Source organism: Phocoena phocoena, chromosome 19, assembly GCF_963924675.1.
Source record: "Phocoena phocoena chromosome 19, mPhoPho1.1, whole genome shotgun sequence".
NCBI classification, from domain to species: Eukaryota; Metazoa; Chordata; class Mammalia; order Artiodactyla; family Phocoenidae; genus Phocoena; species Phocoena phocoena.
Window position 1 is genome coordinate 27,126,411 of NC_089237.1, and position 25,772 is coordinate 27,152,182.

At 39.7% G+C, this 25,772-nt stretch overlaps 1 protein-coding gene across 1 annotated transcript in view; it reads right to left on the reverse strand.

The window, feature by feature from the left end:
* Nucleotides 1–3,921: 3,921 nt before the first annotated feature.
* The window catches only part of USP32 (ubiquitin specific peptidase 32), a 142,714-nt gene continuing 120,863 nt past the window's right edge, over nt 3,922–25,772 (reverse strand). Inside the window, exons 25-33 of the mRNA XM_065896813.1 lie at nt 25,240–25,451; nt 19,845–20,029; nt 15,738–15,824; nt 14,147–14,267; nt 9,556–9,747; nt 7,609–7,897; nt 5,263–5,687; nt 4,710–4,802; nt 3,922–4,095 (exon numbers count right to left, since the gene is read on the reverse strand). Coding sequence (XP_065752885.1) covers nt 3,922–4,095; nt 4,710–4,802; nt 5,263–5,687; nt 7,609–7,897; nt 9,556–9,747; nt 14,147–14,267; nt 15,738–15,824; nt 19,845–20,029; nt 25,240–25,451 — 1,778 coding nt within the window. The remainder of the gene's footprint in view (nt 4,096–4,709; nt 4,803–5,262; nt 5,688–7,608; nt 7,898–9,555; nt 9,748–14,146; nt 14,268–15,737; nt 15,825–19,844; nt 20,030–25,239; nt 25,452–25,772) is intronic.

Sequence of the window (25,772 nt, forward strand, 5' to 3'; positions counted from 1 at the left end):
AAAAAAAGGTTTGGTCTAACACTGGGGCCCGCATTCCTGCATGGCAACAAATGGAGCCTTTAGAAGGATGTGTGCCCTACAACTCACCACTATTCCCCATTCTCATCCACAGCTGGGCCAGCTTCTGTTACACTCTGTTCCCAACCTGGTCCCTATAGGTCTCTGAGTTTGCAACTCCTGCACTCTTATTTACTACCTTGCTTTCCACTGGCAGGAAGTTTGGCAAACCTAAAGTCAGCCTCTTTTTATTGCTCTATCATGTATGGGTCTCTGGGCGTGTTTCTGACCTTCTGATTTCAATACTAGGAAACCTGGTGGTACATCATCAGGGAAAGCTGGGCTCTCCGTTCCCTGAGCTGTACACTCTGGCTCTAGCCTATAGTAAAACTCTGTAGTCAACCTTTAAAATAGTTGGACAAAATGTGGCAATTCATCTACTTGCTCCAATTCAATGGTATCTACAACTAAGAAAAGAACCCATAAGTGAGCAATGCCACCAAGTGGAAGGGAGATTCCATGTTGAACTGCCTTAGCCAGAGAGGCTGATGACCGCGCTCAATTTACAGGGCCATTCAGGAACCAGAAATAAAATGCCTGCCCATCTCTATATGTTGTTTCTTTTCAAGATTGTCTTTTTTTTTTCCATTAAAAGATTATTTACTTTATATATTATTTACCTTCCATGTGCCAGGAACAATGTTTGAGATACAAAGATGAAGATATTCAAGGCTGTCTTTTAAAAAGCCAGAGACACAGACTGCACTTTGGAAGCCGTGCTTCATTTCTGATGACTTTTCTGATCCTTTTTCTGTTTGTTCGTTTCCTTAAACAAGCTACTATTATTGCTGCTGATTCAACATGTTTCATTCTATACATTTTTTTTTTTTTTTTTTTTTTTTGCGGTACGCGGGCCTCTCACTGCTGTGGCCTCTCCCACTGCGGAGCACAGGCTCCGGACGCGCAGGCTCAGCGGCCATGGCTCACGGGCCCAGCCGCTCCGCGGCACGTGGGATCTTCCCAGACCGGGGCACGAACCCGCATCCCCTGCATCGGCAGGCAGACTCCCAACCACTGCGCCACCAGGGAAGCCCCATTCTATACAGTTTTAATGTGTATTCTTGTTTTTTGGAGAATGTGAGCAGAGAGCTATCAAATTCTTTTAGTGTCAGTACGGCAAGGGAATACAAAAACCTCCTTGTATAGGACTGATCTCATGGGGGTAGGATTTCACATTCATTGAGCACTTCCCAAGAAACTGTGTCAGGCATTTATATACTTCATTTACTTAATATAAGCCCCAGAGGTAGGTATTCTGATTTTAAAGGTAAATAGATAGGATTGAATGTGAAGGACCCACAACTCTAAATCTTCAACTCTTCTCAACACTGTCAACTGCCCCCCTGGAGATCTCCCAGAATGACAACCAGGGATATCCCTGGTTTCTCAGAGCCCCCTAGAAATCCAGGATCATCTCAAGGCATTATACAAATAAGAAGTCAGCCTCTTCTTCACCTTATCTCTTAATCTGCAGGAAAACTACTGCGAAACCTCCTTCACCAATTCTCAGTTCCAAACCAGCAAGCCACCCTTCCCCCAACCCCTTCAACGCCTTCGAAGCAATTTCCTAACAGGGATGTGGGCCAAATTTAAATCAATTTATCCGGTCACTGCAGGTATCTTGTTCTACCTTCAACACAGCTTGCATTCCCTCAGAGACAGAACCTCCACCTCTGTAAGTCAGGTAGGTATTATTCAAGTTAGGAGAATTAAAACAGGGTCACAGAGAGGAAGGCTAAAGAATTTGACTTTTTTGTGTTTACTTGTATAGAGGAAAAACAGCACATAGATGCATCCACAGTATTTAATTTGTTTGGATAATAGTTACAGATAAACAGTTACACTCCATATACAATTACCAATACTTTTTTATACAGTTCATATTTCAGTCATCAACACTATTTTATTTACACTCTATTTATGTACATTAACATCTTTCTAAAGTCAGTGCATTGTCAACAAGTTTTATACAGTAATTTACAAAGTGAATGTAGTTAGTTAATTTAATAAATTTTCTGCTAATCATGAATTAAAAAAATTAATTACAACCAATATAACCAACACAGATCAAACAACATTAGTAGATTGTGCTACCTGCTTAAATAAAACATCTGTAAGGAAATTCTTTAAAATCTTCCACTTTTTCGTGGGACTTGTCCAGTTAGGAATGGACAGATTTTATACACTGAAAATCATGAAACTATAAAGTCTGCATTTTGTCTGACTTTATCACATTATACCATTTAGGCCACTCCTTCCTACCTGCAATTATAGTCTTCTTCTGAATAGGGTTTCAACTTAGATAGCCATTTATGGCAACCTTTCCAAATGCTCTGAGGAGAACTGGATAGCAACCGACCTCAGATATCAGAACACAAATGCTTAATTACATTGGTACCTACTATCTATGAGGAAGGAAGGGTAATGGAATCTGACAATTAATGAGAATCAGCTTCCAAGGTCCAGATGAATAAAAAAAGACTGAAAAAAAAGTGAGATATTTACTTCGAATACATGTTTAAAAACAACACAGGAAAAAAATGTTGCCTGAAATAAATAACATTTATATACTTTTGTTCCAGTCTTGAATTATTGAAGGAAAAAATGAAGTGAGCAAAGAAACATAACTTTTGATGACCACTACTGTGAAATGTAAAAAAATAAAAAGGACAAACACCAAAATAAAAAAAGTATATGGACATGCAAACAAAAGTTTACTTCCTAAAACCACCAATTTCATTAAAAATACTTATACACTATCAATGTTTGGGATGTGTTTTGTTGTTAAATTTAATATGATGAGGGAAAATACCCCAATTAAGTTAATTTATAGCCCTTATAGCCATCAAATATGAACAAGTTCTGAAAAGTTCATTTGCACGTATTCTTTCTTTAAAGTGCAAAACAAAGAAACAAAGAACAAACAACCACTAATTGTAAAATACCATTTAGCTTTGTTGCCACTTTCCCTCTCAGAAGCTCTCTGTGCAACAGTGCATGTAAAGATGGTGCAAATTTTGGCAACTCCCCTCCCACACTCAGCAGTGGTGGTAAACATTTTTGAGGGCTCTTGAAGTATCCTCAAAGTAGGCCGCCTCTATCTGGAGGGTTATTTTATTTTAGCTGGATCTCCCAGGATGCTTTTTTTTTTTTTTTTTTCCCTGCAGGGTCTCTCAACCAAGGCCCTGGGTAGAAGGCACGCAACCCTTAAGAGAGTCTCCCTTTCAGACTTACCACTTATATATGCCTCTGCTACCACCAGTGATTGGTTGTGTCTCAAACACAAACACAACAACAAAAACAAAAAGCAATAAAGACATAGAAAGAGTGGGAAAATGGTTTAAAAAGTAAATCGAAAAATCTGTGTCCATGCTGCAAGAATCCTTCGCACGCCTTTGTGATCTTGCTTTCTCCATTGTGTCAGTCACTACAGTGGAATAAAACTTCAGGAAAAAGGAGGTAGCATGTCATGTCGTCCCCAGACAACACTACAATTTTTTGTTTTACTTTGACTCCAAGGAAATTCTTAGTATTTTGTTATGATTATTGGTAAACTATACTTGCTACATGTTTGTTCATATCTGGACAAGCACAACTTAGTTCTTATTTGGTCCCAGGTGGCTGGTGCCAAACCCTTTTGTTTACAGGCTAATGGTGGGCTCTGCCTGAAAGTTCTCTACCAGGGAGCTCGAGTGAGACACTTCCAAACAAAATTATTACTACTGTTATGTTAACTGCTATTTTAATTAGGATTTTTATTTTGTGCTTCAGGGTCACAGGATAAAATAACTACACATTTAGCTTGCCTTTCAGTGACGTTTTTGCCCTATGTCAGCTACAGGGAGTCATCTCCCTCATCACCAGCTACTGTAACACACAGTACTTTTTGTAATCAGACTCAAAGTCTTCGTCCATGCTGCTTGTGTCTGCCATCTTTTTGCCGTCAATCTTTGGCAGAAATTGTGCATAGTCTATCCCCTGCTGCTCATAGAAAAGAATGTAGGCAGAGTCGGTGTCAATTTCATCAGGGTGAAGTTCCTGAAGGAGCAAGAAAGGCTTTAACTAAAAAGCCATCACTATGCCGGCTCTTAATCCTCACCAGGGAAGGGAGGACCAACCCTCTTTAATTACTAAACCTGATTGCTTCCAATCAGCTTAATATCTTGGCTGTCTCATACCTGCCCCTAAAAAATAAGACCCATTATTTTCAATGTTTGATTTTTTGGGGAAAATATTCATACCATAGAGAAGTCAAAAGAATGACAAAAATGAAACAAAACAACCCATCAAATTCTACTAGCTCAAAAGATAAGAAATTTTTCTTATAACCAATACCTTCTTCCTCTTCATTGTTTTCATTCTCTGCTCTGCATAACCCCCCACCCCAACCAGGGATCAAACCCGGGGCCTCGCAGTGAAGGCGTCGAGTCCCAACCACTGGAGTGCCAGGGAATTCCCTGCATATCACTTTTATTCCTTTATACTGAAGGCATCTATATACTGATTCTCCCTTAGAGGAATTTTTTTTTTCTTTTTTCCTGATTCTAATAGCAATAACTATTTCCTATTCAGGAGAAAGTCCATTATTTCAACAAGTGTCCTCCAGTTCTGTTGACATTTGTTTCTTTTATTCAAAGATTGGGGATATTTACCTTACAGCTGCTGTCATTGTAACAGTACCACCTGCTGTTTGGGTTTTTGGCATAAGTGACGTAATGGCCCCCGCCCAGAATTCCTGAATGGCACTATAAGAGAGAAGAAAGTGAAGGTATATTAGTAGTTGACAGGGCACAGTACTAGGATCCAATCAGGAAAACACTTTTGGGAAAAAAAGTGTTTTCCTTCTTCCAAAAACAAATCAAAGAGGAAAACTGAAAAAGTTAAAACTCTGAATCTTACCATTTTATTGTTGTAATTATTTTTGCAAAGCAAAAATTCCTTAGAAACACACAATTGTGAATGACTTGAACCTGTGATTCCGGTTATAATGATTACACGACTGTTCCCTTTATTACACTGCGAGCATCTTGGATTCTACCCAAAAGGCCAAGATATCTACTGCTAACTTTGTCTATCACCAAGCTCAATGCCCAGCAAATAAGCAGGCCCTGAAAAAATGATGAATGAATGAATGAATGAATGAAGATGAGCAAACAAACCACTGAAAGTGCAGATCATTCTGAATACATACAACAAACCACTTACCGAAATTGCATATAGATTATAAATAGGCTTAACATGAATATCTTCTCTTTGGTCATCGGTGCTGTCTTCTTCACTGTGGTTTTCAAACTGACCATTGCTGTAGCCATTGCCACATGCCTCATGCTCATAAAGGAAGCCATTGGCCAAAGCTACTTCATGGTCCTGTGGGGTGACCAGCTCAGGCTGGCTGCCCCCCAGCATGTGCCCTCGGCTCAAGGCATCAGCCAGCTCACAAACTTGCCCAGCCCCGTTCTCTTTGCTGGCATCCAAGTTCTCCTTGCTACTTGACAGTTTATTTTTGCTGCCGATCTGGGGTAGCCGGAGCCTCCCTTTGCTCCTCCCTATAGTCCGAGGGCTGCTGTTAGGGCTGCTGTTTTTGCTGGAGGGACAGCTGGTTCCACTTTTTCTTGATGAAGAAGGTGAACCTGTGAAAGGGAAGAAAAGATAAATCCAAATGCCACAAGTTAAACCAGCCACCAAATGCTAACTATGAAGTCAACTTCACAAGCGTACACATAAAGGGAAAGACACGGGCGTCCTGACTGGCTACTCTTTATTCCTATTATGTGGACAGTAAGTTACATTCTTGTCTTCCTCAACACCAAACCCCTCAAGGCAGCAATGTCCTGAAAATGTGAAGTATAACTAAGTACAGACTTAGCAAATAGCAGAAAGATGATTTAGGACAGATTCAGTTCAAAACAATATTAGACTAAGGAGTCTTACAAATACATATTCTTCTTCTTTGTAAAATTAGATTAAAAAATACGATCACCAATTATTAAGCACTTACTATTGCTAGGCATGATATTGGGAACTCTATTATCTCTACCTCTCACAACAATCCTGTAAAGTAGCGGGCCATAAATAGCTCCCCGCCCCCTTATATACCCTTAAAAATTGTTGAGGACCTCTAGAACTTTTGTTTATGTAAGTTCTATCTATCAATATTTACCATACTAGAAATTAAAACTGAGGAATTTGAAAAACAATATACAAGCATATATTTTTCTTTCTTTTTTAAATTAATTAATTATTTTTTGGCTGCATTGGGTCTTTGTTGCTGCACGCAGGCTTTCTCTAGTTGCGGTAAGCGGGAGCTACTCTTCTTTGCGGTGTGCTGGCTTCTTATTGCAGTGGCTTCTCTTGTTGCGGAGCACAGGCTCTAGGCACGTGGGCTTCAGTAGTTGTGGCATGCGGGCTCAGTAATTGTGGCTCTCGGGCTCTAGAGTGCAGGTTCAGTAGTTGTGGTGCACGGGCTTAGTTGCTCCTTGGCATGTGGGATCTTCCCGGACCAGGGCTCAAACCCGTGTCCCCTGCACCACCAGGGAAGTCCCACACAAGCATATATCTCACTGACAATATCACACGTATTGTTGGCTCTGACTCCGCTTGTGAGAGAATGAGAGTGGAAAGGCAAATACATAGTATGTTTTCCTTTTTCTTTTTTTTTTTTGTGATATGCGGGCCTCTCACCGTTGTGGCCTCTCCCGCTGCGGAGCAGAGGCTGCAGACACGCAGGCTCAGCGGCCATGGCTCACGGGCCCAGCCGCTCTGCGGCATGTAGGATCCTCCTGGACCGGGGCACGAACCCGTGTCCCCTGCATCGGCAGGCGGACTCTCAACCACTGCGCCACCAGGGAAGCCCCTTCCTTTTTCTTTTTTTGTTGCCTTGCTGCGTGGCTTGTGGAATCTTAGTTTCCTGACCAGGGATTGAACCTTGGGCCACAGCAGAGAAAGCGCTGAGTCCTAACAACTGGATCACAAGGGAATCCCCAAATACTTAGTATTTTTATGAAAACAGTTCTGATCCTCCAGAAGGGGTCTCAGGGACTCTCTAGGGGTTCTCAGACTATATATTGAGAACCCCTGCTGTAAGGGAACAAGGATGACAACTATCATTCATGATCACCAAATGTCAGGCTCTATGTAAAGCTCTTTACTCTTTTTCTTTTTTTAAATGTTTTGTTTGTTTTTTGGGTTTTTTTTTGGCTACGCAGTACGGCATGTGGGATCTTAGTTCCCTGACCAGGGACTGAACCCGTGCCTGCTGCACTGGAAGCGCTAAGTCTTTACAACTGGACCCAGGGAAGTCCTAAAGTGCTTTACTCTTGATGTATCAATTTCTCACTCTGTGAACTTAGTATTATCTTCATTTTATGAATGAGAAAATAGATTTAACGAGGCTGTACTTCTTGCTAAAAGTCACATTTCAGACAGGTTCCTTGTACAACCAAGCTGTTGCTCCAGAGTGGAAAACAGGGAAACACGCAGCCTAGAGGGATCCCTGGAGAGCCCCTTGCAGAGTGATGTCTGGGCTCTGTGAAGTCCCCCAGGCCTCCTCACCTTTAGGGCTACTGATGACGTTCGCGCTGAGTGAGGATGGGCTCTTGCTCAGGAGCATGTTGTCTTCCCCAGCTGAGTTCTGAGCATCCATTTTCTTCACCTCTCCTGCCAGAACCCTGGGCTCAGAGAGGTCGTCTCCCTGGGGTGTGAGTGGTTTACGCTGACAGAGAGCTGGGTCTCTCGGCACCAAAAAAGCACTAGGGTCAAAACTCTCACGAGGAAATTTAACAATTTTCTGTGATTTTATCCATCGCCCATTTACAAATTGAAATCGTTTAAGATGAATAATCTGGAGAAGAATAGAAAACACTTGGATTAAAGAGTTCTGAAGATACAAAATACACATTAAAAATCCCCAAGTCTAATACACGTAAATGTTCCAAAAATATAACATAACTTTTTTTCCCCCAGAAGAATATATTTTATTATGTAACATAGTTAACGGTCAGGCCACTGCCCTTTAGCTATATGACTAACATGGTAATCCTCCTAATTTCCTTCAATATCCTAGGAGCCTATACTTGCATGTTCTCTGGGCTTGTGACACATGCTGACCTTTACCTCTCTCCAATATCACAGAAGATCCATTCATAAACACACTCATGAGGATAGAACACTATATACTGAATGTTTTGAAGAAAAATGGAGGCGTTTTTTACAGATGAAACTTACCCAGTCTCCAATAGGAGGCCTCTTCCTTCTTACCACATCCTTTGGTTGCTACCACGGAGCTTCATTGTCCTGAAGAGCATAAGAATCTCCCTTCTCTTTTTCTTTTCAAGAGCAATGAATTCCTCTAGCCTTAAGCAGTGTTATTATGCTCTCTACTGTGGGCACAGATGTTTGGGTGGCTCCCTCTACCCTAAATGCTTAATAATTTACTGTTTATATAAAGAGAACCCCTTTCTAAGGGGGATGCTGGTGTGTGGATTTAACAGAAGCCCACCAAGCTCTCAATATAACATCTACTCCTCATTATTCTTTAAAGACCTCAAAAACATAGTTTTACAAATGCCAATACTTCATGATATGTTTTATGTGATGCTTACATGAGTATATATAACTGTCAAACTCATCAAACTAGACATTTAAAATCTATGAATTTAATTCCATGTTAACTATACCTCAATTAAAAAAAAAAAAACTTCCCCCTTCCCACCTACCTGTTCCCAAGCCTGTCCCTGTGCTCTGCTTCCCATCCCTGGAGCTAGCTAATCAGCATTAGTAATTTCTCGTGCATCCTTCCCTGGGAAGTTGTTCTGGTCTACATTCACAGTCTCACAGAGTAGTAGGAAGAAGATATGAATAAAAAAATACACACAAGGTCTGGTTAAAATACACCAGTGCCTCACATTTGATATGATTTCCTCCCTTAAGGAAAAAACTTTCTTAAATGAATAGGAAGAACTGACACCTCAAACTTTCTTGACAAGCAACAGGTGAGTCTCCTAATCCATGAATGGAGAAGGCAGAAGTACATCAAATCAGAAAGAATATGTAAGCCCCAGTGCACTTGTGCCTTCACATTTAATTCAGCAGCGTGTTGTGGCCATGTGATGAAGCACAGCGGGATTGGAGGTTCAGCCTCTGTTCTCTTCTGTAGTCCATAAAGCACAAGCCTAAAGTTTCCTCTCTCCCTAGAGCCAGGAGTGCTTTCACCTTGTCCTGAAGTTCAAATTCACCAGGTTGTACCACTCGTGGCACTTCTCATATATTGCACTTAATTCAGTTACTGGTCTATATGACTTCTCTCCCCTTCTAGGCTGTATGCTCTTTAGGATACAAAACTAGCAAATATCTGTAGTACAATTCATCTCTGTGTGCAACAGCAAATGTGTTTTAAACACTGCTGCAGGAAGGGTCTTATTCTCCAAAACTCTTATTTGTTCCCCACTTCTTTCCGTCAAGCTAGACTCTTGCTCTCTCAGAGGTGGGACTGTAACATACCAGAATGGGGGGGAGCCTCCAGAGATCTAGCTTCTTGGTTGCCAAGCAGTGGGTCTTACACTTGGAGCAGTAGTACATCTCATTTTCCCCTAGCTCCTCCTCACTGGTGAAAGCACGCAGGCAGCTGTCCAGGTTGATGGGCTCAGCTTGTGCTCGCCGACTCTGCTCCACACTCTCGTGCTCATCTACAACCTGCAGGTGGAGGGGACAGGAGGAACGGGAGAAGGGGTAGGTGAGAGGGAGGGGGTTTAAAATGGTCACCTGCTATGCATCATCCTCTAGGTGACTCAACCTCATTTACTTTACATGAGGAAAAAAATACAACCCACACTAGAGTCTGAGCAAATAGGGCATTTGTACATTTATTCACAAATATAACATCAATAACATCCTTGATCAAATTTCTATTTATGTGACCATAGCTTTTTGGGGGAAAATTTCTGCATGCTTCCAAATGACAAAAACAAACAAGGAATTGCCTGTTTATTTTACAATTTGAAATCCTAAAACAGCTTACATGTGGACTGGCTCTCAAGCCAGGGTGTTGAGATTAGGCCATTTATTTATTTATGTATTTGCGGTACGCAGGCCTCTCACTGCTGTGGCCTCTCCCGTTGCGGAGCACAGGCTCCGGACACGCAGGCCCGGCGGCCATGGCCCACGGGCCCATCCGCTCCGCGGCATGTGGGATCCTCCCGGACCGGGGCACGAACCCGTGTCCTCTGCATCGGCAGGCGGACTCTCAACCACTGCACCACCAGGGAAGCCCAGGCCATTTATTTTTTAACAGGGACATATAACATTATTAGTATGCTGCAGGCTTTACAGAGGCTAGGAGAAATAATATCACTGAAACACAGATGCCAGATCTGGATTAAATAAGAAAGGATACAGAAAAGCTCACCTTAAGAGGACAACCCCCAGGGCATTAAAACTCACAGGCTACAACTCATTTGCATATTAATGCCACATAATGCAGAGTTATCAAAATGCCATGTGTATTGTTATCTCTCTCCTACCTCTTGGCGCCTTTCTATCTGAGATGGCAATAAAAGGAACAGCAAGCTCAAAAAAGCCTGAGTTTGCTGAGAAGACCCCTAATACCTGCCCAAACCTCTGTGGTTCCTGTTAACCAGCATGCTAGGCTTTGAAGCAAGGAGGAGGTAAATATGAGAAAGGAGAGAGCAAAGGGGGGTAGATGTGCAAGGATGTATGTTGGAGGTGGCGTGGGAATCAGGAGGAAGGAGACAAGGAGGGGCCTAGAATGCGACAGAAAGGAAGGATTTTTCCCTCTCCAATTCTTGGCTGCCACTTACTAAGCAATCAAGAACCACGGCAGGTGAGGCATACATAGCATGACGATGAATGACCCAGAGACTCCACAGGGATCACATTGCAGGGTGGGGCCGGGACAACATGTACGACAATGAATGCCTCTCTTTTTGACAAAGGTCACATACAGGTCCCTCACTCCACTTATTACTCCTCCCTTCCGGAGGTGAATTGGTTCTCTCTGCCTGAGGCAATTTCCCTCAAGTTTTCCTTCCTGAGCTCACAGTTTAGAACAGGTTTTCAGGTGTGACTTTTTCCCTACCTGAGAAGATGGCTGAGTCACAGGCTGTCAAATGTTTTTATAAACTATCAAGGTTGGGGTTGATTGTGCAATGAAGAGTTTTAGCATTGCATCACCATCCATTTCTAAAGAGCTTATTTAAAGAGGGGAACTTAGAGGAAATCTCTTTTTTCCGGAAGGAAAATCTGGCTTGACCTTGACTTCTTTTCTGATACTAACTCTCATCATTTTTAGGGCTGGTCATCCAAGGGAAAAACTGACATGCTTCAAAAGGAAACATGCTGTATCATGGTGGTTAGAATCAGAGTAGAAAAAGAGGTGTATTAAATACAGTACTGTCTCTTTTCTCACAGCCAGTTAAACATTATCTGTATTATTATCTCTACCAGGGATGCTTTACGGCCAACCACAAATTATAGTAAGTAAGTAAAGAATGTTGATTTTTATTGACTATATTTTCTATAGAGCACACAGGCTATAGAGCTGGATGGAGACAGGGAGGAAGGAGATGGATGAAAAACATATCTGTGGACAAAAATAATTTTTATTTATTAATAAAATTTCCCTAAATGACAAAGATTCCCTTTACGTCTTGGGATCCATTCCCAGATCCTCTACAATTATTCAAATAGTCTAAATTATTATTGGCACCCTCTTCCTTTTTTTTTTTTAAATCTAAGTTGCTTGAAAGCTCATCCTTAGCCCAAAACATAAAGGAATGAAATAATAAGCTTTCATACATTGTAAGACTATTAGAAAAAGAGGGAGATCTGAGAAGTTATCTAGTTTAATTTTTTACTAAGGAATGTGAGGTCCAAACAGGAAAAGTAAAAAGAATAAGCACAATTGCCTATATTTTTCCCTCCTTACCAAATAAAACATTCATGTAGAAATTCTGGAAAGCAGTGAAAAATGTAAAAAGGCAGGAAACCTTTTATACTCTTAATATAAAGGCAAACTGTCAAAATATTGGCAGATTTTCTTCTGCCCTTTTTTTTATATGAAGAGATTTTTCAGTGTATGCAATTATTTTATATCTTGCTTTATAAAAAACTTTACAAGACATCATAAGCATCTCTCTATGTATGTTGGGAAAAACTCCTGGTAGTCAGCATTTTCAATGGCTGCATAATATTTTATCCAATTTCTATACCACATGCCTCTAATGTGGGACAAATACAAGTTGCTTCTAATTTTTTACTATTCTAACAAATGCTATGATGAAATCTGTCAGCAAATCACAGAGTATTTCCCTAGGATAAATTCTTAAAAGGGGAATTACTGGAATAAAAACCATAAAACATACAGGCAACAATCTCAATTTTGAATCTCCTTTGTCTACGTGACTCTCCAAGCACATGCAGAAACCACATGTAGGAAGAAATTAGTCATGTGGCCCCATTCCCCAGAAAGGAAGGATATCTCAATAGCAGCTTGGTTTCCATGGTATCCTAAGAGCATCACTGAAAATGGAAGTGGGATGAGATTTAACAGGTCACGTAGGTCCCTCTTCCTATAAAGCAGGATGTCCTCCAGAGTTTTTCAGATTGCACACTGGGTTTGTTAAAAAGGGAAAGAGATTTACAGCCAAATAATTTTTCATCTTTGACAGGAGTATCTTGTCACAATAATGTCCTGTTGGATTTTGTGCTGATGAAGATTTAAGAATCTTTCTTTCAATTGCTAAAATTTTCCCTCTTTAAAGTAACCATGGTTGAGGTTATTGACTTACCTTGCTACAGTGAGCATAATCTGCCAAAACATCTACTTCTCTTCAGCTACCTTTAGCCCAATGATCTTTCATTTGGCCAAGTACCCACAAATAGTACTCATCCTTGGCTAGTGAGAGCCTTAGGGTGTGTGGGGGCATATTTAGGGATCCAAATAGGGAATTTGGTCTGGAACTGGGAGTTCCCCCACTCCTCAATAGTACAAAAAGACAGAAAAGTCCATAGAGAACAGACTTGTGGTTGCCAAGGGGTCGGGGAGGGTTGGATTGGGAGTTTGGGATTAGCAGACGAGAACTATTATACGTGCATTATATATGCGAATGGATAAACAACAAGATCCTATTATATAGCCCAGGGAACTATAATCAGTAACCTGTAATAAACCATAATGGAAAAGAATATAAAAAAGAATATATATGTATGTATAACAGAATCACTTTGCTGTACACCAGAAACACAACATTGTAAGTCAACTATACTTAAAAAAAAGAAAAGTTAATTTTCGTTACTAACTTATCTAAAGGGAATGCCTTAAGAAACAGTGAAGGAAACTTCCATCAAGAATCATATAAATGCAAAAGCCACTACTACTCTTCCTGTGACTAAAACAACTCGTTTGATTCTGTTGCTTTTACATCTCCACCAGATTCTTCATATCTCTATGCACAAGCTATCTAGTCAATCTACCCTTCAAACAATATTTGGCAAACATTTTTAGATATGGAGGTAGTATTCTTTTGGAAGTTACATTTTCAAAGTTTAAAAACTGCTCCAGCCAGTGTGGCAGTAGAGGAAGGCTAAGTGTGAAGAACAGGCATGGAGATGTACTCTTAGGTGTCTTGAAACATTCAGTTCTTTCTCTAATTTTCTGATCACTATGCCCATTAAAGGTAGCAGCTATAGCCCTGGAATGCACTTGAGCTAAGTAATAGTGGTTACCAAATGCTGCAGCTTCAATAATAATTAATAAACAGGCAGAGAGACTGGCACGCTTGATATGTCATGGCCAGAGAATATAACTTCTTAATTACGCCCAAAGTTTTGTTTCAAGATTTACTTATTATTAACATTTTTGAAATTCAATGCTCCAATACAATTAACTCTACAAGTGGGAAAACTGAAACATCCACAGAATCATGTTAATATATTTAAGTGCCACAGAGAATGCCAATGAATGTTTTTCTAGCTGTTTTTAAACTGTCTGAAAATAGAAATGGCATGATACAGTTAAGCTGGGAAAAATTTTACATAGGAAAACCACCATCTTACGATGGCTTTGAGTACTTACCCTTTCCTGTGATGTTTGATAGCGGAGGTGAAGGGCCGTGGGGTCCCAATCCACAGCAATATAGGCATTTCCAATGAAAGCTCTGTCTTCCCCACAATCAATTTTACAGCCCCTGCAAAATCTAAAGGGGGAAAAAAGATCTACTGAGGGAAGAGTAATTATGAAGGAATCCAAATTTTCTTTATCAGAAATATTCTCCCCGGGAATTCCCTGGAGGTCCAGTGGTTAGGACTTGTCGCTTTCACTGCCACGGCCTGGGTTGAATCCCTGGTAGGGGAACTAAGATCCTGCAAGCTGTGGGGCGTGGCCAAACAACACAAAAAAACTCCCAAAACTCTCCCTTGCTACTTCTTTTCTTTTTTTAAAAAATAAATTTGTTTGTTTATTTATTTATTTATTTATGGCTGCGCTGGGTCTTTGTTGCTGCCTGTGGGCTTTCTCTAATTGCGTTGGGGGGGGCTACTCTTCACTGCAATGCGCGGGCTTCTTACTGCAGTGGCGTCTCTTGTTGTGGAGCATGGGTCCTAGGCGCACAGGCTTCAGTAGTTGTGGCACATGGGCTCAGTAGTTGTGGCTTGTGGGCTCTAGAGCGCACAGACTCAGTAGTTGTGGCGCACAGGCTTAGCTGCCGTGCGGCATGTGGGATCTTCTTGGACCAGGGCTCAAACCCATGTCCCCTGCATTGGCAGGCGAACTCCTAACCACTATGCCACCAGGGAAGTCCCCCTTTCTACTTCTCTACTTTCCTTCTTGGGCATCCCAATTTTTCATGGGCTTCTAACTTCAGACTGATAAATGCATGAATATGTACTATGTAATTATTATTATTATTATTTCAGGGAATCCTGCTTATCACTTCTCAAATCTTTGGTTTTTCAAGGTACTTGATAACCATTTGTAGATCCACATGAATATGCGGACTTTATGGCAAATAAATGATATGGGAATTGGCTATCTGAGACCATACACCCTCAAGAAATTCTAAATTTAGTTATTAAATGCTTGGAGGTAGGACAATTTAGCTGGCATAACCATGCCTATTTCCTTGTTTGTAAAATGGCACATTAAATACATATATATAAAAATTTATGGGGTGGGGGAGGGAACCATGACAAAGGCCATGGTTCCAAGGCCTATACAGACTCAGTTTGCTAAAGCTGTTACAGTTCTCTGAAGGCTGACTTCAGTACTCAGGCATTTTCCAAGCTGGGACAGTAATGGCCAATCAATCTCCATAACTCTTCTAAAAACCAAAAATAGACTTCCAGCAAGGTATAGTAAATAGACTATGTCTTACTGGGCTCAGAATTGCTAAACTGATTTATATCTAAGGAGCAGAAGGTATAGAATGATAAATGTTAGTCATAAACTATGAATTTGATGAGGATTGTAGAGTTTACAAAACCAGCTAAATCTCAAGAGCAAAACTTAGCTATAGACCTCACAGGGAAGAGATGAATGAAGAATTCCTAAGTTTATTTCAAGCTTTTCATTATTCATTATTACTTCTAAAAACTGGAAACCTTATGAAAAGGGTATAATATCTGAAGCTGCAATTCTAAAATTTTTCTTTTGCAGAAGGTCACTTTACCTATACCATGGGCACCAAGCACAGGAGTTCCCATCTTTCTGCACAACTCGTAGAGTGAATGGATACTGATAACCCATACTGTCATCACTGAAACAGAACATAAACCAAAGAGTATAAGAAACATTTCTTAGTTGAGGTCTCTTTCATCTTCTCTTGAACTAACCCTAGAAAGGGGCATCTGTCAGAGCAGTATGTTCACATTGACAGCTCAATGCTGGTTATCCTAACCCATTAACTGCAGCCCTGTACAACCACACTCAGGGCTCCCTGCTTATAGAGGGGGAGACACAGCAGACTGCCAGATGTCTCTGAGCGAGTCCATGTGGTCCACGTAAATTTCATAAAAATAAGCTAATCATGAAATCAAATGCTAATTATCCTTCAGCCCTAATTCTATCAAGAGATTTAATTCACATTAAACCAGACCTCTTCCATGACAAGAACACTGACACACCACAGAAAGCTGAAAGGTCATAATGGTATTAGAGGAGTTGACTATATATTTAGAAGCTTCTTTAATGAGAATCCCTGATGTGGTACATGACAGATACCCCCTTTCCTTGCCTTAACTATCTAAAGCTATAAGCTACGTAACATTTTTAGGGTAATGTCTTAACTGCAAGATAGCTTTGCGAGTTCTCCAACTTTAAAAAAATTTATTCATCCTTGCCCCAATAAGAAGCAATGCAATGAGTATAACATAAGAGCAATATACTTTATGGATCATTTGGCAATTTGTAGTGGCTATTGCATGGCTGCTCAAGGTAATAAAACCATGATAAGGACTCACTGTAAGGGCAACAGTGAGTATCATGCCTGTCACAGCAGTTCCCAGCTTTCCGCATAACTTGTTGATTGAATGACTATTGATAGCCCATGGTGCCCAGTATCATGTCAATGAAAACCAGGTCAATGGTAAGTGAGGAATCCAAAGAAAGATAAAGGGACAAAACAACCAGGTAGCACTCTGGCAGAGAACTGTGAAGCACCCTCTTCTAAAAAGTTTCTTTACTTTTTTGCTCTAACGGAAACCTGGCTTTCCTGAGGACTCCGCTTCCAGTTCACCTCTTAAGTGTTAGCTTTCTTCTCATACACCCCAGAACCTGAAGGTGATATGGGTCTCCTCCTTACTCCTCTTTACCACTTCTGGTAAAATTCTGGTTTCTATGTAGCATCTGCTACTGAATTATACCACCTGCTTGCTATTCCTCCTTGGTAGGGGCATTTTTTCTTTATTCACTAAAGATTTTAGAACGCAGTTCACAGTTTTTCTCTCTGTCACTTCCATCATACTCTTGGTGACTTCAATGTAACTTACCTAACAACTCCTCGGCCTTCTCTCTTCCAACAATAATCTCCATTCTATATTGATGTACCCTCTCCAATGGTCATATTCTAGATCTTGCCAATTGATAGTGGCTATTACATGGCTGCTGAAGGTAATGAAGCCATGATAAGGACTTTACCATCTCCAAAAATCTCAATTCCAAACATCCTACTTTGAAACAAACATCTCCTATCTTCTTGGATCACTTATTCAAGTATCACTACTCTAACAATTCTTTGACCCAACATAAACCTCCAATCACTGCCCTCAAATCCTCACTTTCCTCCTTATCCACTGTCCCTCAAACTAACCATCTTCTGCATGGATCCTCAATTCCAGGAATTTGTGCATTTAATCTAAATTTTCAAATTTATTGACATAAATACTCAGAAAAGTAGAGAACTGTACAATGAACAGCACCCAACTACAATTAATCATCAACTCTTGGCCACTCTTATTTCATCTATACCCTTACCTAGCCCCACTAGATTCTTTTATTCCATTTTTAAAAAATGTGGTACAATATACATAAAATTTACCATTTAATCATTTTAAGTGTACAACTCAGAGGCATTAGGTACATTCACAATGTTGTGCAATTATCACTACCACCCAGCTCCAGAACCTTTTTATCTTCTCAAACAGAAACTCTACCCATTAAGCAATAATGAATTCCCCTCCCCGCAGACCTTGTTAACCTCTAATCTACTTTCTGTCTATAAACTTGCCTATTCGAGATACACCTCATAAAAGTGGAATCATACAAATATTTGTCCTTTTGTGTCTAGCTTATTTCACTGAGTGTAATGTCTTCAAGGCTCATCCATGTTGTAGTATGTATCAGAACTCCATTCCTTTTTATGGCTGGATAATACTCCACTGTATGTATATACCACATTTTGTTTATCCATTCATCTGTTGATGGACTTCTGGGTTGTTTCCACTTCTTGGCTACTGTGACTCACTAGATACTTTTGAAGAAAATCAGAGGCATTTTATCATTTTCATCCATAAATATTTCACTGTGTTATCTCTAAAAGATAAGCTCTCATTATTCTTTTAATGCCTGTAGGACCATCTTGTCTTTAACCTACTCTAACCTCTGTGTCTTTTTTTTGGTGGTATGCGGGCCTCTCACTGTTGTGGCCTCTCCTGCTGCAGAGCACAGGCTCCGGACGCCCAGGCTCAGCAGCCATGGCCCACGGGCCCAGCCGCTCCGCGGCATGTGGGATCCTCCCGGACCGGGGCATGAACCCGTGTCCCCTGCATCGGCAGGCGGACTCTCAACCACTGCGCCACCAGGGAAGCCCTAAACTCTGTGCCTTCATCTACACCACTCCACTAAAACAGCTTTTGCAAGGTCACCAAAGGCTGCCATTTTATCAAATCCAGTGGTCAATTCCCAGTCCTTCTCTTAATCTGATCAGTCTTCCCTTAAACACTATCTTCACTTAACTTCTGGGACACTACTCACTCCTGGTTTTCTTCTTACTTCACTGGCTGTTCCTTCTGAATCTCCTTTGTTGTCTCTCCCTTCATTATTCAGCCTCTAAATGCTGGAATGCATCAGGAATTAGATCTTAGGCATCTTTTCTCTTACTATCTAAATAATATCAACTGGTCTCAGGGCTTTAAATACCAACTATTTGCTGATGACACCTATATTTATACCTCCTGGGAAGACCTTAAGTCTATCTCCCACTTGAAAATATAACACAGATCTTGAATTTAGCTTGATTCCTATCATTGCTTGCCAAAACCTACTCCTTCTCCAGTCTTCCTCATTTCATTAAATGGTACCAGCATTCACAATTGTTCAGGCTGAAAATCTATCTTGGATTCCTCCTCCCCTCATACTCCATATCTGATTCATTAGCTAGCCCTGGGAAAAGTCCTCATCTAGAAGCCTTTTAATTCAATTAGATTTTCACTTCATATTTAATCTTGCCCTATTGTCATTTTTACTAAACACAACATTCATCAATTAAATCACTTATCTATTATTTGTACTTTTCCTTTAAAATTTATTTACCTTAAGCCGTATCCTAATTATCAAAAGACCCTCATACCATAACAAATAACCTATCAGCAAAAATAATTTCTTTACTCAGTTAACACAGAAGCAGAACTCCCACTTGCACCATGATAGCAAGAAAATGATCTTCAATTCAAATGAGATATAAAAGGCAACACAATCCCAAAGATTATTAGAAGTAAATACATTTACTAATCTAATAGAACAGTGGTAAGAGGAATGGAAAAAAGAACAGAAGATGCTTATTTTCTTTACCAAGACTTATGAAATTACTCCATGTTAAAATGACATGGTAGGGAGATAATCCAACCGAATCATTGTTATGGCATGAGACTTTTTCAGAGTTCATGTATAGATATGCACATATAGATATTGTTCCCATTTGGAGTTTCAGAGGGTTGAGATGATGCAAATTTCCTGGTGAATTCATACTCTCTACTTTTGTAGTAACAGAAGCCAAGGATATTACCCGAAGCATATAAAATACTAGCTGAAAAGATTTAGGTAAGAGATCAGAGAATACAACGATTATTAGACACTGGAATGTCTAGGTGATGAAAGGAAGGTGTACAGTCTCTCCTACTCAAAAGACCAAACCAAATGGTTGCACTGTATGTTCCCTGGATGGTTCTTCAAGGAGTGATTAACCTGACATGGAATGGGTCCTATAAATCACACAGAATTCACATAAATTCTTCTTCTACATTTGGAAACTAAAAATCTAGGAAGATGCCCTGAAACTCACCAGTCTTGCGCATGATTACTAGCTTCCTGAGGTGGGAGTGGGCTGGCTAATCGAGATACTTGAATCCAAACTGCGTCATACAGGTCTTTCTTCCGGGTATGCACAGTACACGGAACAATCAGAGGCATTCCGAAAAGACTGGGGCGATTCTTCTGAGATGACAGGAAATACAGTTCTGTCCTCATCTGTATGTACAAACAAGAGAAGAAAGAGTGGAGAAGATAGGCCTCTGATTCCTCCCTTTCATTCTTCTAAGACTGCCAAAAACAGGCATCACTATCATTTTCAACTTAGTCGCTATCACACTTCTCTTTATTTATAGGACCATCTTTTATCAATATGAAGAGAATGGTTATTCAAAGTGGAATCACTGAAAGGTTGAGGTATTGCCAATTTCAGAGTTGCTCTCTATCTATCAAACTTGGGTTTTCAGCATTTAATATTTTCAAACTGCGTAGTTTTTCTCTGATAAATATTTCTCACACACACTGAATCATATGTAAAAAAATTAAAAATCATATTCTTAATTACACGATAGAATAAAAGTAAGGTAAACTTTTAAAACGTTTGCTTTGAGTACGTTAAAGGAGATTTTTATCATTTCTTAACATGGAGATACTGTACAGAATTAGCTTGGAAATGATGGCTTAAAACAAAAGTTCAGTATAATAGAAAGGTTGCTGGGAGTTGCAGGATTACTCAGAAAAGCTGATGAGCGCTTGGACATTTAATTCTTTAAGTTTGGTCTTTATATAGTAGAGAAGCTAAGCCAACAATTTATAAACCCACTAGTTTCTAAGTGAAAAGACTCTCTTATTTCAGATCCTCAAGTATTTTGTTTAGCCGTTATTCACTTAAGATTAGCTAAGTACATGATTTTAAGACCCCATTTCATGTGTTGGTAGTTATATTATTACAAGACCCACAGAAATGTGGACAGAGTTCAGAACTATTTTTTAAAAATCAAAAAACTTAGATGAGTTTTTCTTTTCTAAAACTTCTACTTTTCTTCCACTCCAACTCCTGGTAGATGACTTATTTTACTAAATAAATGAGGTCATTTAAGCAACTACTTCTTTACTCTTCTCAGTGTATTTCTCTTCTTTTTTAAAAAAAATTAATTAATTTATTTTTGGCTGCATTGGGTCTTCGTTGCCGCATGCGGGCTTTCTCTAGTTGCAGCGAGCGGGGGCTACTTTTCATTGTGGTGCGCAGGCTTCATTGTGGTGGCTTCTCTTGTTGCAGAGCATGGGCTCTAGGTGCGTGGGCTTCAGTAGCTGTGGCACGTGGGCTCAGTAGTTGTGTTGTACAGGCTTAATTGCTCTGCTGCATGTGGGGTCTTCCTGGACCAGGGCTCGAACCTGCATCCCCTGCCTTGTCAGGCGGATTCTTAACCACTGTGTCACCAGGGAAGTTCCTGTATTTCTCTTCTAAACCCACACAATTTTCATCCTCTTGAAGGTAACTTCTCCCAGGGCCCTGTGGCCCATACCTGCTCAGTTCCTAATGGGATAATGCTCCTGGCTTTACTGCATCAGGAATTTTCCTTTTGTCCTCTCCTAACAACTTTTTCTCTAATCTGAAAAAACTCACTTGACCTAACTGTTCTAAGTTCTTGCCCTATTTCTTTACTTGGTTACACAGCCCAACTTCTCAGTTTTCATTCTTTTTGATGTCTCTGGCCTATGTAACCATGTCTTTCTTTCTTAACTTTTTTTTGAAACTGACTTCCCTTTAGTTGTTGTGTCAACACAACACTATTTCTCCCTTTAGTCTCTGAATATTCTTGCCTACGTTACCTTGCCTTATTCCCCTTCTTTTTCTATCTTGTAGAAGGGAGTAGAAGAAAAATACTTTCAAAGTAAGTCAACCATGAGATCAAAGGGTCTGAAAGAAGAAGGTGGCAATGAAAATGACGAAAAATGGTAAATTCAAGTAGTATTTTGAAAGAAGAAATTAAAAGGCATAATGATATACTGAATATAGGGTTTTAGAAGAAAAGGGGGGAAAAAATCTAAGAACACTTCTAGCCTTTAACCTTTAGCATGGAAGAACGGTGTTGCCTTTCACATGAATAATGGGAAAAGGGAGTTGACTTGGGACAGATGGTAAAATCAATTTTGGGCATTCCCCAAAGAAGCTGCTAGATCATGAAGGAAACTGGAAACAGGGAACTGGTTAAAAGGTGAAAATTTCGAGCTGACAATATGGCTTTATGGTCCAATAATTACAAAAACCTATATATAATGCTTTAGCACTTACAAGCACTTTATGTAACATATACATGATAACTGAAGAGAGATGTTTTCTAAGAAAGATTAAAAATACATCAGTGTTCTTACTATATAATCTGATAATGCTCTGTTAAAAAAGACTTGGGGAAATAAATGAATCACCCCAATTATTTTTGCTGATGGGACCTGTTGGAGCTGTGCTCAAACAAAATTCCAAGACACAAATATATCCCTTAATTCTCTAGGATGTCCACTCATACAATCTATAGAACATCGTTCACATGGTCAGAAAATCACTTTAACTCGGGAGTTACTGATTCAAAGGAGGGAAAATATACATTTCAAAGAATTATCACAAAGCAAATAGTTGTGTAATCACCAGTCAGGTCAAGAAACAATTCAGCCAGCACTCCAAATCCTTCCTCTTGCTTCCTCCCAATCACAAATCCTTCCTTCCTCCTAACGGTAACAGTTTTATGGTAATCAACTCTTTGCTTTTCTTTATCATTTTATACCCTATGCGTAAACAGTAAATTTCATTTTCCCTGTCTTTAAAGTTTTTATTTATAAATAGAATCATATTATTGGTATTTCTTTTGTGTCTGGCTTCTTTTCCACATTATGTTTATGAGGTTCATTTATGTTGGGTATAACTAAAAATTCATTCATTTTCATTGCTGTATAATATTCTATTATATGACCATGCCTCAACTTCCTTATCCTTTCTACTACTAATGGACATTTAGTGGTTTTATTTTGTGTTTTCATAAAAACACAAAATGGAATAGTGGAATTACTTATCTTTAATTAGAAAACTATTTTTACAAGTAGCCGTATTAATGTACACTCTCATCAGCAGTGTATGAGATTTCCCGTTGCTCAATTATTCTTACCAACACTGTCAACCTGTCTAATAATGATAGCTATTCTGGTGGGTGTGCAGTGATATTGTAATGTGGGTTTTTAAAAAAATTATTTATTTTTGGCTGGCTTGGGTCTTCGTTGCTGCAGGTGGTCTTCTCTAGTTGCGAGAGTGCAGCCTACTCTTCATTGTGGTGCGCGGGCTTCTCATTGCGGTGGCTTCTCTTGTTGTGGAGCAAGGGCTGTAGGCCGTGGGCTTCAGTAGTTGTGGCACGTGGGCTCAGTAGTTGTGGTGCACAGGTTCTAGAGCTCAGGCTCAGTAGTTGTGGCGCACGGGCTTAGTTGCTCCACGGTATGTGGGATCTTCCTGGACCAGGGCTCGAACCCATGTCCCCTGCGTTGGCAGGTGGATTCTTAACCACTGCGTCACCAGGGAAGTCTTCATAATGTGATTTTAATTTGCATTTCTCTAATTAGCAGTGTGGCTGATCACTTTTCCATATGATTATTGGCTATTTAGATATCCTTTCTGTGATGTGCCTATTTAAGTATTATCTATTTTTTTATTGAATTGTTTTTTCTTAGTGACTTATAGGAGTCCTTTATATTTTCTGGATTGAACCTTTTTGTTGGTTATATGAGTTACAAACATCTTCTACTCTAGGCTTGCCTTTTACTTTCTTAGTGATGTCTTTTGATGAAACCAAAGTTCATAATTTTAATGATGTACAATTTATCTTTTCTTTTATGGTTAGTGCTTTCTGTGTCCTATTCAAGAATCTTTTTCTCTAAACCAAGGTCATGAATATATTCACGTTTATTATCTTCTAGGGTCTGCTTTTCTGTTTTGCCTTCATATTTAATTCTGCAGTCCACCTGGAATTGATTTTTATGTGGTGAGAGGTAGGTGTGTCAAGTTTCATATGGCTATTCAATTATCCCAGCACAATTTACCAAGAAAACAGTCTTCCACTGTTCTGTAATGTCATCTTTGTTATAAATCAAGTGTTCATACATATGTGAACCTGTTTCTGGGCTCTCTATTTTATTTCATTGGTCTATTTGCCTTTTCTCACACCAATATCACAATGTCTCAAGTATCATTGCTTTATAAAATCATGATATCTGGTAGCTCAATTCTTCATGTTTTGTTCTTCTTCAAGACTGTCTTGGTTATTTTAGTGCTTTGTGCTTCCATATATTAGAATCAGCTTATCAAGTTATACACACACAAGCATACACATACAGAGTATGCATTTTTATTGGGATTGTGCACTGAATCTGTAGATTTGTTTGTGGAGAACGGATATCTTTGAAATACTGAGTCTTCTAACCCATGAACACGGTCTGTGCCTTCAAACATCTGAGTCTTCTTTAATTTCTAGCAATAATATTTTATTGTTTTCTATACAGATACCTCGTATATTTTTTGTAAAGTTTATTTCCAGGTATTTAATTTTTTTCTTGGTACTTAGTTTTTTGAATAAATGATAATTTTATGATAAATGATTTCTGTAGTGAATTTTGGTGGTCCCCAAAAAGATATGTCCACATCCTAACTCCAAGAACTTACGAATGTGACCTTATATGGCAAAAGGGTTTTTGCATACGTAATTAAATTGAGATATCATCCTGGATTATTTGGATGGCCCCTAAATCCTATGACAATTGTTCTTATCAGTGAAAGGCAGAGGAAGAAGGAGAAGAAGGCCAAGACAGATGCAGATTGGAGTTATACAGCCACAAACTAAGGAATGCCTGTACAAGTTGGAAGAGGCAAGAAGGATTCTCTCCTAAAACCTATGGAGGGGGCACAACCCTGTTGATGCCTTGATTTCAGACTTCTGGCCTTCAGAACTGTGAAAGAGTTAATTTCTTTTGTTTTAAGCCACCAAGTTTGTGGTAATTTGTTACAGCAGTCCTAGGAAACAACTTGTCTTGCCCAAGAATCTTCTTGTTTCTCCCTCCAAAACAAACAAACAAAACCTTCTCCAAAGGCATCTACACTTATATGGTGGAGAAGATGTACATGGCTACATGAACATATAGGAGCCACAAACTTTTTAAAGACAGTAGTACTATATTCAGATGCACCAGCTCTCCTGTTGCTGCTTGATACATGAGTGAGGTATGTCATTTCATACGTAGGCCGTCACATGTGATATTAAATCCTGGCTGCAATCACTTAGAACATAACACATTGAAAGTGCACACACTGAAGATGTTGCAAAGACAGAAAATGGCTGTTTCATAAATAACACTGGCAAGACCAGCAGTAACTTGCCTAACATTAAACCAACCATTTTTCGGTGGACTGCAATGATGTAGCCTGTAAAGGAACTGTCAGGAAGAGATGGCATATGACCATTCACCATTCCATTTGTGAAGTTTTTCTCAGTTCCACATGGCACAACAGTGTTTGGCATTCCATTGGGGATGAATATGGATCGAGGCAGGTCCCCATTGGTGGTTAGGGTGAACATTCCATTTGTAGATGGGGAAGAGGAGAAATCTACAAATTCAAAGATAAGTATAGCATCACAAGTCTGTGGTACCTTTATCTTTGCTCTTTTCTCAAATATCGCTGGGACCCAGACCACTGACAGTCTCTTTTAACAGAGGACAGGGAGGAATCATAGGTCAAATGATAATTCTAGATTAACTGGAAGATTTTGACTTCAGATTTTACCTCGATAACTCACACTTCTGACTAAATGACAAAGCATGAGTAACTGACAGAAAGAGTAAGTAGAATTTTTCCAACAATCTTTATTATCACCATGTTGTGGCACAAAAACAGTTCTACTGCTTTTCTTTTTCCTCTCCTCTAAAA